General features: G+C 45.1%; 1 protein-coding gene across 5 annotated transcripts in view; it reads left to right on the top strand.

The window, feature by feature from the left end:
• The window catches only part of DOCK6 (dedicator of cytokinesis 6), a 163,751-nt gene that overhangs the window by 139,415 nt on the left and 11,710 nt on the right, over nucleotides 1–12,626 (top strand). For 4 of the 5 annotated variants that reach the window (XM_040346475.1, XM_040346474.1, XM_040346472.1 and 1 more), the window contains 5 exons: nucleotides 294–486; nucleotides 580–723; nucleotides 4,790–4,921; nucleotides 9,230–9,244; nucleotides 11,417–11,542. In XM_040346475.1, coding sequence (XP_040202409.1) covers nucleotides 294–486; nucleotides 580–723; nucleotides 4,790–4,921; nucleotides 9,230–9,244; nucleotides 11,417–11,542 — 610 coding nt within the window. The remainder of the gene's footprint in view (nucleotides 1–293; nucleotides 487–579; nucleotides 724–4,789; nucleotides 4,922–9,229; nucleotides 9,245–11,416; nucleotides 11,543–12,626) is intronic. The other variant, XM_040346473.1, reaches the window with a different exon arrangement.

Here is a 12,626-nt window from a genome sequence, read left to right as displayed (position 1 = left end):
GGGCTGAATACAAATGTACACCACACTTTTCACATGTTTATTTGTAAGAAATTTTGAAAATCTTTTATCATTTTCCTTCCACTTCACAATCATGTGCCACTTTGTGTTGGTCTATCACATAAAATCCCAATAAAATACATATACGTTTTTGGTTGTAACATGACAAAATGTGGAACATTTCAAGGGGTATGAATACTTTTTCAATGCACTGTACATGGCAGATGCTGTGGACTTGCTCATTTCATAGTGGTATTAGACTCTCACATTCTTGACCCTCCATTCTTCTATTGCAGAATTGCCAAGGGTTATCAGAACTCACCAGATCTGCGTCTGACATGGCTACAAAACATGGCCGCCAAACATAGTGAGCGGGGGAACCATGCAGAGGCAGCGCATTGCCTGGTTCATGGAGCGGCTCTGGTGTCGGAGTATCTCAGCATGCTGGAGGACGCCAGGCACCTGCCAGTGGGATGTGTCAGCTTCCAGGTAATGATATGGAGTCATACCCCACCATGTTATCATCTCCTCCCAAGATATTCCAGTGTATAATATCTACAAAATGCTTTCTTCTCTCTGTAGAGCATCTCCTCCAACATTCTGGAAGAGTCTGCAGTGTCAGATGATGTTGTTTCCCCAGATGAAGAAGGAATTTGTTCTGGGAAGTATTTTACTGAGGCTGGGCTTGTGGGTCTGCTTGAGCAAGCATGTGCAAGCCTCTCTATGGTAAGGTCCTTTACAAAATAGATATATGGATACAACCCCAATTCCCCAAAAAATTGGGACGCTGTGTAAAATCTACATAAAAACAGAATGTAATAATTAGAAAATCTCATAACCCCATATTTTATTCATCCGTAGAAAAAACAATAAACCTATCAAATGTTTAACCACTTGCCGACCGCCGCATGTATATGTATGTCCACAGAATGGCACGTACAGGCATATGGGCGTACATGTACGTCCCTGCCTTGTCGGGGGTCCGATTGGGACCCCCCCGCGCTACATGCGGCGGTCGGATACCCGCGGGGAGTTATTCGGGACGACGGCGCGGCTATTCGTTTATAGCTGCTCCGTCACGATCGCTCCCCGGAGCTGAAGAACGGGGAGAGCCGTGTGTAAACACGGCTTCCCCGTGCTTCACTGTGGCGGCTGCATGGATCGAGTGATCCCTTTTATAGGGAGACTCGATCTATGACGTCAGACCTACAGCCACACCTCCCTACAGTTGTAAACACACACTAGGTGAACCCTAACTCCTACAGCGCCCCCTGTGGTTAACTCCCAAACTGCAACTGTCATTTTCACAATAAACAATGCAATTTAAATGCATTTTTTGCTGTGAAAATGACAATGGCCCCCAAAATGTGTCAAAATTGTCCGAAGTGTCCGCCATAATGTCGCAGTCACGAAAAAAATCGCTGATTGTCGCCATTAGTAGTAAAAAAAAAATAATTAATAAAAATGCAATAAAACTATCCCCTATTTTGTAAACGCTATAAATTTTGCGCAAACCAATCGATAAACACTTATTGCATTTTTTTTTACCAAAAATAGGTAGAAGAATACGTATCGGCCTAAACTGAGGAAAAAAAATGTTTATATATGTTTTGGGGGATATTTATTATAGCAAAAAGTAAAAAATATTGCATTTTTTTCAAAATTGTCGCTCTATTTTTGTTTATAGCGCAAAAAATAAAAACCGCAGAGGTGATCAAATACCACCAAAAGAAAGCTCTATTTGTGGGGGAAAAAAGGACGCCAATTTTGTTTGGGAGCCACGTCGCACGACCGCGCAATTGTCTGTTAAAGCGACGCAGTGCCGAATCGCAAAACCTGGCCTGGGCATTTAGCTGCAAAATGGTCCGGGGCTTAAGTGGTTAAAGTGATTTACCATTTTAAGGAAAAAATAAGGTCATTTTAAAAATGATGGCAACAACAAGTCTCACGTTGGGACAGGGCAACAAAAAGCTGGCAAAGTACATCCCCAATTTCAAAAAAGTTGGGACAGGGCCATGTTTACCATGGTGTAGCATCCCCTCTTCTTTTAACAACACTATGTAAACGTCTGGGAACTTCGGGAGCCTGATATAGGATTCTAACTGCTCAACCTCCTGGGTCGTCCTTGTCGTATTTTGCATGCGCCAAATTCTTTTAGTTGGTGAAAGGTCTGGACTGTAGGTAGGTCGGTTAACCACTTGCCGACCGCCGCACGCACTTTTACGTCGGCAGAATGGCACGGACAGGCAAATGGGTGTACATATACGTCCCTTTAAATTTGCCGCCGTGTGGGTGCGCGCCCCTGCCGTGAGCTCCGTGCCTGCGGCACCCGCGGACTCTATGTCCGCTGGTGTCCCTGCGATCGTGTCACTAAGCTGCAGAACAGGGGGGATGCCTGTGTAAACAAGGTATCTCCCCGTTCTGCCTAGTGACAGGACACTGATCGTCTGCTCCCTGTCATCAGCAGTGATCGGTGTCGTGTCACAGTAAAGCCCAGCCCCCCACACAGTTAGAATCACTCCCTAGGACACACTTAACCCCTTCCTTGCCCCCTAGTGGTTAACCCCTTTACTGCCAGTGTCATTTATACAGTAATCAGTGCATTTTTATAGCACTGATTACTGTATAAATGACAATGGTCCCAAAATAGCGTCAAAAGTGTCCGATGTGTCCGCCATAATGTCGCAGTCACGATAAAAATCTAGCCCCAATTTTGTAGTCGCTATACTTTTTGCGCAAACCAATCAATAGACGCTTATTGCGTTTTGTTTTTACCCAAAAATTTAGAAGAATACGTATCGGCCTAAACTGAGGGAAAAAATAATAATTTTTATATATTTTTTTGGAGGATATTTATTATAGCAAAAAGTAAAAAATATTACTTTTTTTTTTCAAAATTGTCATTCTTATTTGGTTTCTAGCGCAAAAACTAAAAACCGCAGAGTAGATCAAATGGCACCAAAAGAAAGCTCTATTTGTGGGAAAAAAAGGTTAAATTTTGTTTGGGAGCCACGTCGCACGACCGCGCAATTGTGAGTTAAAGCGACGCAATGCCGAATCGCAAAAAGTGGCTCGGTCATTTGGCAGCCAAATCCTCCGGGGCTGAAGTGGTTAAGCTCTTGGATTCTTCTACAAAGCCATGCTGTTGTCTGCAAGTAAATGTAAAAGCTTCTGTCCATTGGCCAGACCCCTCCGATGTGTTTTACCCTGATCAAGCTTAATTATAGAGGACTTGTACAAACCAGCCCAGTCGGGGTAAAACGCATCAGTGGGGCATAGCCAATGGGCAGTAACTGTAGCTGATGTTTTTTCTTTCAGTTTGAGATGGGGTTGATTTGCTAAAACTGGAGAGTGCAAAATCTGATGCAGCTCTGCATAGAAACCAATCAGCTTCCAGGCTTTATTGTCAAAGCTTAATTGAAGCTGAAGGCAGAAGCTAATTGGCTACCATGCACAGCGGCACCGGATTTTGCGCTCTCCAATTTTAGTAAATCCCAAATAAAACCCAATAAAGTGCAGCCAATGGCGTTGTGTTGCTGTGGATGGATGGAGCAGGACAAGCTCCTTAACCACTTAAAGCCCGCCGCACGACTATTTACGTCCGCAAAATGGCACGGACAGGCAGATGGGCGTATATATACGTCCCCGCCTTTCCGTGGGTCGGGGGTCCGATCGGAACCCCCCCCCCCCCGCTGCGTGCGGCGGGCGGCTTACCTCGGGGAGCGATCCGGGACGACGGCGCGGCTATTCGTTTATAGCCGCTCCGTCGCGATCGCTCCCCGGAGCTGAAGAACGGGGAGAGCCGTATGTAAACACGGCTTCCCCGTGCTTCACTGTGGCGGCTGCATCGATCGAGTGATCCCTTTTATAGGGAGACTCGATCGATGACGTCAGTCCTACAGCCACACCCCCCTACAGTTGTAAACACACACTAGGTGAACCCTAACTCCTACAGCGCCCCCTGTGGTTAACTCCCAAACTGCAACTGTCATTTTCCCAATAAAGAATGCAATTTAAATGCATTTTTTGCTGTGAAAATGACAATGGTCCCAAAAATGTGTCAAAATTGTCCGAAGTGTCCGCCATAATGTCGCAGTCACGAAAAAAATCGCTGATCGCCGCCAATAGTAGTAAAAAATAAATAATTAATAAAAATGCAATAAAACTATCCCCTATTTTGTAAACGCTATAAATTTTGCGCAAACCAATCGATAAACACTTATTGCGATTTTTTTTTACCAAAAATAGGTAGAAGAATACGTATCGGCCTAAACTGAGGAAAAAAAAAATTTTATATATGTTTTTGGGGGATATTTATTACAGCAAAAAGTAAAAAATATTGCATTTTTTTTTAAATTGTCGCTCTATTTTTGTTTATAGCGCAAAAAATAAAAACCGCAGAGGTGATCAAATACCACCAAAAGAAAGCTCTATTTGTGGGGAAAAAAGGATGCCAATTTTGTTTGGGAGCCACGTCGCACGACCACGCAATTGTCTGTTAAAGCAAAGCCGTGCCGAATCGCAAAACCTGGCCTGGGCATTTAGCAACAAAATGGTCCGGGGCTTAAGTGGTTAAGGGACCTACTGTAGCACCTGGAGCCAGAGAGAGAGCTGGTGGGATGGTAGGGAAGGATGCTTTGGGTGGCACCATATCTTTAGAATTGGCACAGTTGTGGTTACTGAAGCTCACAGAATGCTTTCACTTATTACTGGAATAGTTCCTAAAGTCTTGTTTTGCAGAAGGTGATGTGAACATTTGAAGTGCATTGATTATGTGTACATCTTCCTGCAGGGTGGGCTGTTTGAGGCAGTGAATGAAGTCTATAAAGTTCTCATTCCTATTTATGAAGCAAATCGTGATTACAAGAAGCTGGCCATAGTCCATGGGAAGTTACAGGAAGCGTTCAACAAGATCACCAATCAGGTGTGTGTCTACTCTCTTCTATTCGAACTGCACCTAGTGAGAAAATATTGTATACTTAAAGGGGTTGTAAAGGTACAAATTGTTTTCCCTAAATCGGTTCCTTTACCTTAGTGCAGTCCTCCTTCACTTATCTCATCCTTCCATTTTGTCCTTATTTCTTCTGAGAAATCCTCACTTCCTGTTCTTCTGTCTGTAACTCCACACAGTAATGCTTTCTCCCTGGTGTGGAGTGTCGTGCTCGCCCCCTCTCTCGGACTACGGGAGAGTCAGGACGCCCACTAACACACAGCTCCTTTCTCTATCTGCAAAGTAGAGAGCGTCCTGACTCAGCTGTAGTCCAAGGGAGGGGGCGAGCACGACACTCCACACCAGGGAGAAAGCCTTGCATTACTGTGTGGAGTTACAGACAGAAGAACAGGAAGTGAGGATTTCTCAGAAGAAATAAGGACATTTAAAAGCAAAATGGAAGGATGAGGTAAGTGAAGGAGGACTGCACTAAGGTAAAGGAAGCTATTTAGGGAAAAAATATTGTACCTTTACAACCCTTTAATGAGAATCCACCCGACTCCAGCAGTAATGTACCCATACACATACGATGACCGTCTTCCAATCTAGAAGATTATATATTTCTATAGAGCAGCGTCAAACAGTCCAACATAACTCCTGTGGGACAGAAAGTGACAGGAAATCTCTGTAGCAGAAAAACAACAAGAATCTTTTTATTTTTTTTGTAAAATGAGAACTATTTAGGTTTTGTGGCTATTTTTTTCCACATTGAGGAGATTTACCCTCACTTGCTGTTCTAGTGATTACTGTTACATGGACAGCAATAAATACATGACAGATCCGTCTCCACCCTATCCAAAATGAAGAACAAAAACTGTTCTCTGGAGTTACTCTTTAGGATATACCGTATTTATCGCGGTGTAACGCGCTCCCGCGTATACCGCGCACCCCTAAAGTTGCCCCGAATCCTGTGGAAAAAAAGGTTTTTTTGTACTTACAGTTTTGGTGTCTTGCGTGGCGTCCATCAGCGGCCTCGTCGAGTCCGGCGTCCGTCTGCGGCTTCGGGTGTCCTCTTCGTCGGGTACGGGTCCTTCTGCGGCTTCCGGGGGTCCTCTTCGTCGGGGTCCGTCCGCGGCTTCCGGTGTCCTCTTCGTTGGGTCCGGCGTCCTTCTGCGGCGTCCTCGCGTCCTCCCCGCTCGTTTCCCGCGCCGAGTTTGAATACTGCGCCGACATATACCGAGCGCAGTACACTCGTGTATCGTCGGGCAGGCTCGGCAACTCTCGCGCTGACGTCCTGTACGCTCAGGACGTCAGCGCAAGAAGCGCCGAGACTGCCAGAAGATACACGAGTGTACTGCGTATATGCCGGCGCAGTATTCAAACTCGTGGCGGGAAAGCGGGTATCGGCGTATACCGCGCACCCACGATTTTGCCCTGATTTTCAGGGCAAAATAGTGCGCGGTATACGCCGATAAATACGGTAAATGATATTGTGCTGGTTAGTCCCTGCAGTTTTTTTCAAGCTCTTTACGTGACAACAGCCAGGAAGCATTTAATGTACAGTATTGGATTGCGAGCATAATTCGTTCCAGAAACACGCTTCTAATCCAAAGCACTTGTATTTTTTTTTTTTTTTTTTTACAGGGTATAAAAGAGAAGAGAGGCACCTCTAAGTGTAGCAATAAGTTAAATGTTGTACCTTCATTAAATGTAACCATATTGCTACACTTAGAGGCTCCTCTCTTCCTTTTTATACTCGGTTGTCACATGACGCTACTCTTATATCAAGACATCGCTTGTATGTCAAGGCAAAATGTATTAAAACATTTTGCTTGTCTTGCAAAACGCTCTCAAACCAAGTTACTCTCAAACCAAGGTTTTACTGTATTGCTAAGAAGCTACTTTTTTAACAATTTTTTTTTACAAATAATTTTAAATGCATATCTTTCTTTAACAATCCTAATAAACAGAGGAATTTAGTGATCATCCTTCCACCTTGGTCGCCCATCAGCAATCCAAAAATGTTCATGATTTTGTGCCAAGGATTAGTGTAGGGATTAAATGGAGACTGTTACTGTGTATTAATGTGTGTTCTTTTTCTCATCTTTTATTCCTCTTCCCCTTCTACCTTCTATGTTGTATGTTCTTATTTTTTCCATTATGTTGTTCTGATGTATGTTCCATGCGCATAAACCTTAAAATCTCCATCATACACTGTCATGCCATCAATATTCAATTACCTCCTGATTTTCTGCATTCCTCTTTTTCTGCCCCTATTATATTCTTGTTACCCTTCCCTTTACTTTCCTTACCTACCCACCTTGTGTATCTTCCCTGTCCATGGCCACCTTCTCTCTCCCCTGTCCTCTATTCCACGGCCTTCTTCTGTCTCCCTTGTTCTATTTTCCATGGCCACCTTCTCTCTCCCCTGTCCTCTATTCCATGGCCTTCTCTCTCCCCTGTCCTCTATTCCATGGCCTTCTCTCCCCCCTGTCCTCTATTCCATGGCCTTCTCTCCCCCCTGTCCTCTATTCCATGGCCTTCTCTCTCCCCTGTCCTCTATTCCATGGCCTTCTCTCTCCCCTGTCCTCTATTCCACGGCCTTCTTCTCTCTCCCTTGTCTTATTTTCCATGGCCACTTTCTCTCTCCCCTGTCCTCTATTCCATGGGCTTCTCTCTCCCCTGTCCTCTATTCCATGGCCTTCTCTCTCCCCTGTCCTCTATTCCATGGCTGCCTTCTCTCTCCCCTGTCCTCTATTCCATGGGCTTCTCTCTCCCCTGTCCTCTATTCCATGGCCTTCTCTCTCCCCTGTCCTCTATTCCATGGCTGCCTTCTCTCTCCCCTGTCCTCTATTCCATGGCCGCCTTCTCTCTCCCCTGTCCTCTATTCCATGGCTGCCTTCTCTCTCCCCTGTCCTCTATTCCATGGCTGCCTTCTCTCTCCCCTGTCCTCTATTCCATGGCTGCCTTCTCTCTCCCCTGTCCTCTATTCCATGGCCGCCTTCTCTCTCCCCTGTCCTCTATTCCATGGCTGCCTTCTCTCTCCCCTGTCCTCTATTCCATGGCCGCCTTCTCTCTCCCCTGTCCTCTATTTCATGGCTGCCTTCTCTCTCCCCTGTCCTTTATTCCATGGCCGCCTTCTCTCTCCCCTGTCCTCTATTCCATGGCCGCCTTCTCTCTCCCCTGTCCTCTATTCTATGGCCGACTTCTCTCTCCCCTGTCCTCTATTCCATGGCCGCCTTCTCTCTCCCCTGTCCTCTATTCTATGGCCGCCTTCTCTCTCCCCTGTCCTCTATTCCATGGCTGCCTTCTCTCTCCCCTGTCCTCTATTCCATGGCCGCCTTCTCTCTCCCCTGTCCTCTATTCTATGGCCGCCTTCTCTCTCCCCTGTCCTCTATTTCATGGCTGCCTTCTCTCTCCCCTGTCCTTTATTCTATGGCCGCCTTCTCTCTCCCCTGTCCTTTATTCCATGTCCTCCCTCTGCCTCCCTTTTCCTCTATTTAATGACCTCCCTCTGTCCTCTATACCATGGCCTTTCTTTGTCTTCCCTGTCTTCTATTCCATGCCTTCCCTCTGTCTTACTGCCCTTTATTCCAAGCCCTCCCTTTGTATCCTCTGTCCTTTCTTCCATGGCCTCCCTCTGTCCTTTCTTCCATGGCCTCCCTCTGTCCTTTCTTCCATGGCCTCCCTCTGTCCTTTCTTCCATGGCCTCCCTCTGTCCTTTCCTCCATGGCCTCCCTCTGTCCTTTCTTCCATGGCCTCCCTCTGTCCTTTCTTCCATGTCATATTGTCCTCTCTTCCATACCTTCCTTCTGTCTTCCCTGTCCCTTCTTCCATGCCATCTCACTGTCCTGTATGCCATTCCTTCCCTCTTTCTTGTCTTTCCTCTATTCCATTCCATCCCTCTTTCCATGCCATCCCTCTGATTTTCCTTACCTCTTCCTTGCAATTTCTGCTCTCTATTCTCTCTATACTGTTACCACCTCGTCTCCTTACTTTATCCTGTTGCTCAATCCCTTTCTTCTCTTCCATTCCCTTCCCACTTGTCATGTCTACGTTTCTGTCATTGTTTTCTCTACCTACTCTTCCTTAACTTTCCATTTACTTTTCCTTGACTCTCCTGATCTCTCATTCCTCTCTTGCTGTGTGTTGTATCTTATACTTTTGCTCATCACTCTTTCTCCCCCCCCCCCTTTTTTTTCTTGCTGTCTATTTTATCTTCCCTCTCCTTCCTTTGTCTCGTTTCTCCCTTCCCCTCATCTCTCTCTTTTTCTCCCGGTTTCCCTTTTTGCTCCCGAGCAGATCACAGGCTGGGAGGTAGGCAGTGTGTCCATTAACTGATTTTATTTGGTTTTCAGTCTTGTGTTCACCTTGCTTCTCTCACTCACAATAATGTGCTAAACGGCATCTAACTCTCACCCTGACATGCTACGCCAGGGACATTATCTACTTATGCAATAGGAAAAATGACTGAAAGCATTCTTCCGATTGTCAAATAATAGAACTATACCCCATACACTAAGAAGTCCGCTCTAAATGTTAAAAGGATAAAGTAAATCCCTATATGTTACATGCTAGAGGGGGAGCGTTTTCTCCATCTGCTGACAGTCAGTGGAAGGAGAATGAATTATCTCTATGATCCTATTGCATAATTAGAATGTGTACATGTGAATGCACAGTGCTGACCCCGTGTTTACATATATGTGAACAGATCCATATATGTTTGTTTCAGCATGGTTATTGCAGTGTTTATCATGTTTGCCTATTGTGCATGTGGGCACTTTTTATTTTTCACAAACGTAAACTTGTCACAGCACCACATACACCTTAACCGCACCCACATAAAGTCATTCTCACTTGCTTTAAAACCTGTCTTTTTATTGCACATTGTGGAGACAGCCATCAGGGTCAGTATATTCAGCCTTCTAGTGCAGTGGTTTTCAACTCCTGTCCTCAGGACCCACTAACAGGCCAGGTTTTAAGTATTACCTTGGGGAGATGCAGACTAGAATTCTGCAATTACTGAGCAGCAAGTGATATCACCTGTGATGTATTTCAGTTATCTTGCAAACCTGGCCTGTTAGTGGGCCCTGAGGACTGGAGTCGAGAACCACTGGTCTAGACCAATCATTGACATTGGTGAGGCCTCGGCCCTGTCTGTTGTCAGCAGCTCACAGTGGATCAATATATAAGGATAAAATGGCTGTTTCCAGTATGTGTACATGAATGAGTAGTAATAAATGAGCGCTGTTTAATGTATCTTTTTATCGTTTTTTTTTTTCCATTCTCTTTTTCTTTGATTTGACGGGATCCTCTGAATATGATGTGATGGTGAGTTAAAAAAAATAAAATAATTTCTGATAAGCTTTACCTTCCGTAATTCCACCTTATTTTGGACCATTGTCTTGTATGCTTGCACCAGTCTTGAAGGCGATTTCATTTTATTACAACTAATAAATATTGTTTTGCCTGTATTAATTCCCGCATTGGATAACCCCCTCTGGGAATCTCTCTCTCTCGAGGGTGTTACCTTGCGGGCGTGCTCCTGAGTCATACGCTCAGCGTCTATAGACACCGAGTGTATGACTCGGCCCCGGCGCCCGTGTCATTGGATTTGATTGACATCAGCGGGAGCCAATGGCTGCACTGCTATAAATCTATCCAATCAAAGCCCGGACTCCGTTTAGAGAAGGAGTTGGATATCGAATTTGTGGCTCAGGTAAGTAAAACTGGGGGGCCGGACACTGCAAGGTGTTTTTTCACCTTAATGCTTACGATGCATTAAGGGGAAAAAACAGTCCGCCAGTGGATTTGTCTTCTCAGAGGGGGATCTCTCCGCTGCTCCCCGATGAGCAGGCGGATGACAGGTCCATGTCCACCCAGCTGATGCAGACCTGACAGATGAATCGGAAAAAAGGATCCCTCATCCATCTGTTTTTGGCAGATTGGATGTCGGTGGATGTAAATAGACACATGTCTGTTGACTTCAGCCGCTCCTTAGCAGGCAATGGATGATCTGATCGGTTGGGGTGGTCTGTTATTGCCCTGTATGGGTACAGTTATTGTGTGTTAGATCAAAAAGGAGCAAATAACATAAGTTCAGTATTAGGATTACCATACACTATAAGCTGGAGTTAAGTGTAAGTAAATTATTACTACCGTTTATAAAAAACATCAGTTGTGATTACTGAAGTAGAAGAAATAACAGCTCTTTAGTGAGATCTGTCATTTTAGAGTGCTGGCCATTTCTTTTCATTTGGGTTTATATAGTGTCTCCATTGGTTGTGCACCCCCCTCAAGGTCTGAGAGAGTGATTTTAGTTCAGTTTTGATTACTTTGGCTGATAGAAACCTTTACATTATGCATGCTGTTAGAGTCTCCCTTTTCTTATGACCAGCCTTCTTAACATCTTAACATCTCCTGTCTAAATACTGTATATGTCCATCCGCTTTTCATCTCTTCTAATACCCTCTCCATACAGGGCTGCAGAGAATGTTTGGGACGTATTTCCGCGTTGGATTTTATGGTTCTAAATTTGGAGACTTGGACGAGCAAGAATTTGTTTACAAAGAGCCATCTATTACCAAACTGGCTGAGATCTCCCACCGCCTACAGGTAGGGTGGCACCTGCCCAACGTCTTGTACTGTGTAAGGTAGTGGATTCATCAGATGGTGTACATCATACACTATTAGGATGACTTACAAGCTGGCTTAAAGGAGAAGTATGGCCAAAGCATTTTTGGCTCTACTTATCCTATGGATCACAGGAATGCAGTTAGTTTTTCACTCCTGTGACCTGTTTTCACAGCACTCAGCCGGTCCAAGCTGAGGAAAGATCCTTACTTTACAGTCGGGATTCACCCAGATGCTTGTACTGGCAGCTATGTCGGTCTCTCAGCTGCGCCACTGGGAGATCGAGCCCACGGCTCCCTCCCCAGCCCGGTGCGCCAGGGAGCTGAAGGGGCAGGATCAGCAGTCTTTGATCGCTTAGATCTCAGTGCAGAGGCAGCAGGGGACAGATATAATGTTGCATTCATCTAGGTGAGTATATAAGGTTGTGTTTTTTTTTTTTTTGTAACCCCCATACTTTTCTTTTTAAAGTGAAGTTTCACCCACTGCTGCAAAAATTAAAAAACCGGCAGCTACACATACTGCATCTGCTGACTTTTAATAATTGGACACTTACCTGTCCTGGAGTCCAGCGATGTCACAGCTGATGTTTTCATCAGCTGTCGGGTGCTGCCACCTCCACTGCGAGTAAGGGAATCCAACAGTGTAAAAGAAAAGAAGGGACAAAATTCTCCTGCGCTCTGGTGTTTCGCCAAACCCGGGTGGTGTAGTATATTCTCACAGCAAAGTCGAAAGTTTTGCAGCCCTCCTCAGAACAAAGGGTGTTCATATATCTAGAGAAAAAGAAAAGAAGGGAGGGCGCACCGACCTAGTGCATTACCACTTAAATTTGTATTAAAAACAGAATAAAAGCAATGATCCTACTCACAAGGAAAGCTTAAGTAAGCGCTTTTCAGACCATGGACCACTTAGGCTTTGAGGAAGGGGGTACGCCCCAGAAACGCGTCGGCCATCCATATGTCTGAGGTTCCACTGGCAGGTGCCGTGAGGTCCAGTTTAGCTGTCTGAAAAGCGCTTACTTAAGCTTTCCTTGTGAGTAGGATCATTGCTTTTATTCCGTTTTTAATAA

Source organism: Rana temporaria, chromosome 3 (assembly GCF_905171775.1).
Source record: "Rana temporaria chromosome 3, aRanTem1.1, whole genome shotgun sequence".
Classification (NCBI taxonomy): Eukaryota; Metazoa; Chordata; class Amphibia; order Anura; family Ranidae; genus Rana; species Rana temporaria.
This window is presented reverse-complemented; position numbering and strand designations above follow the sequence as displayed.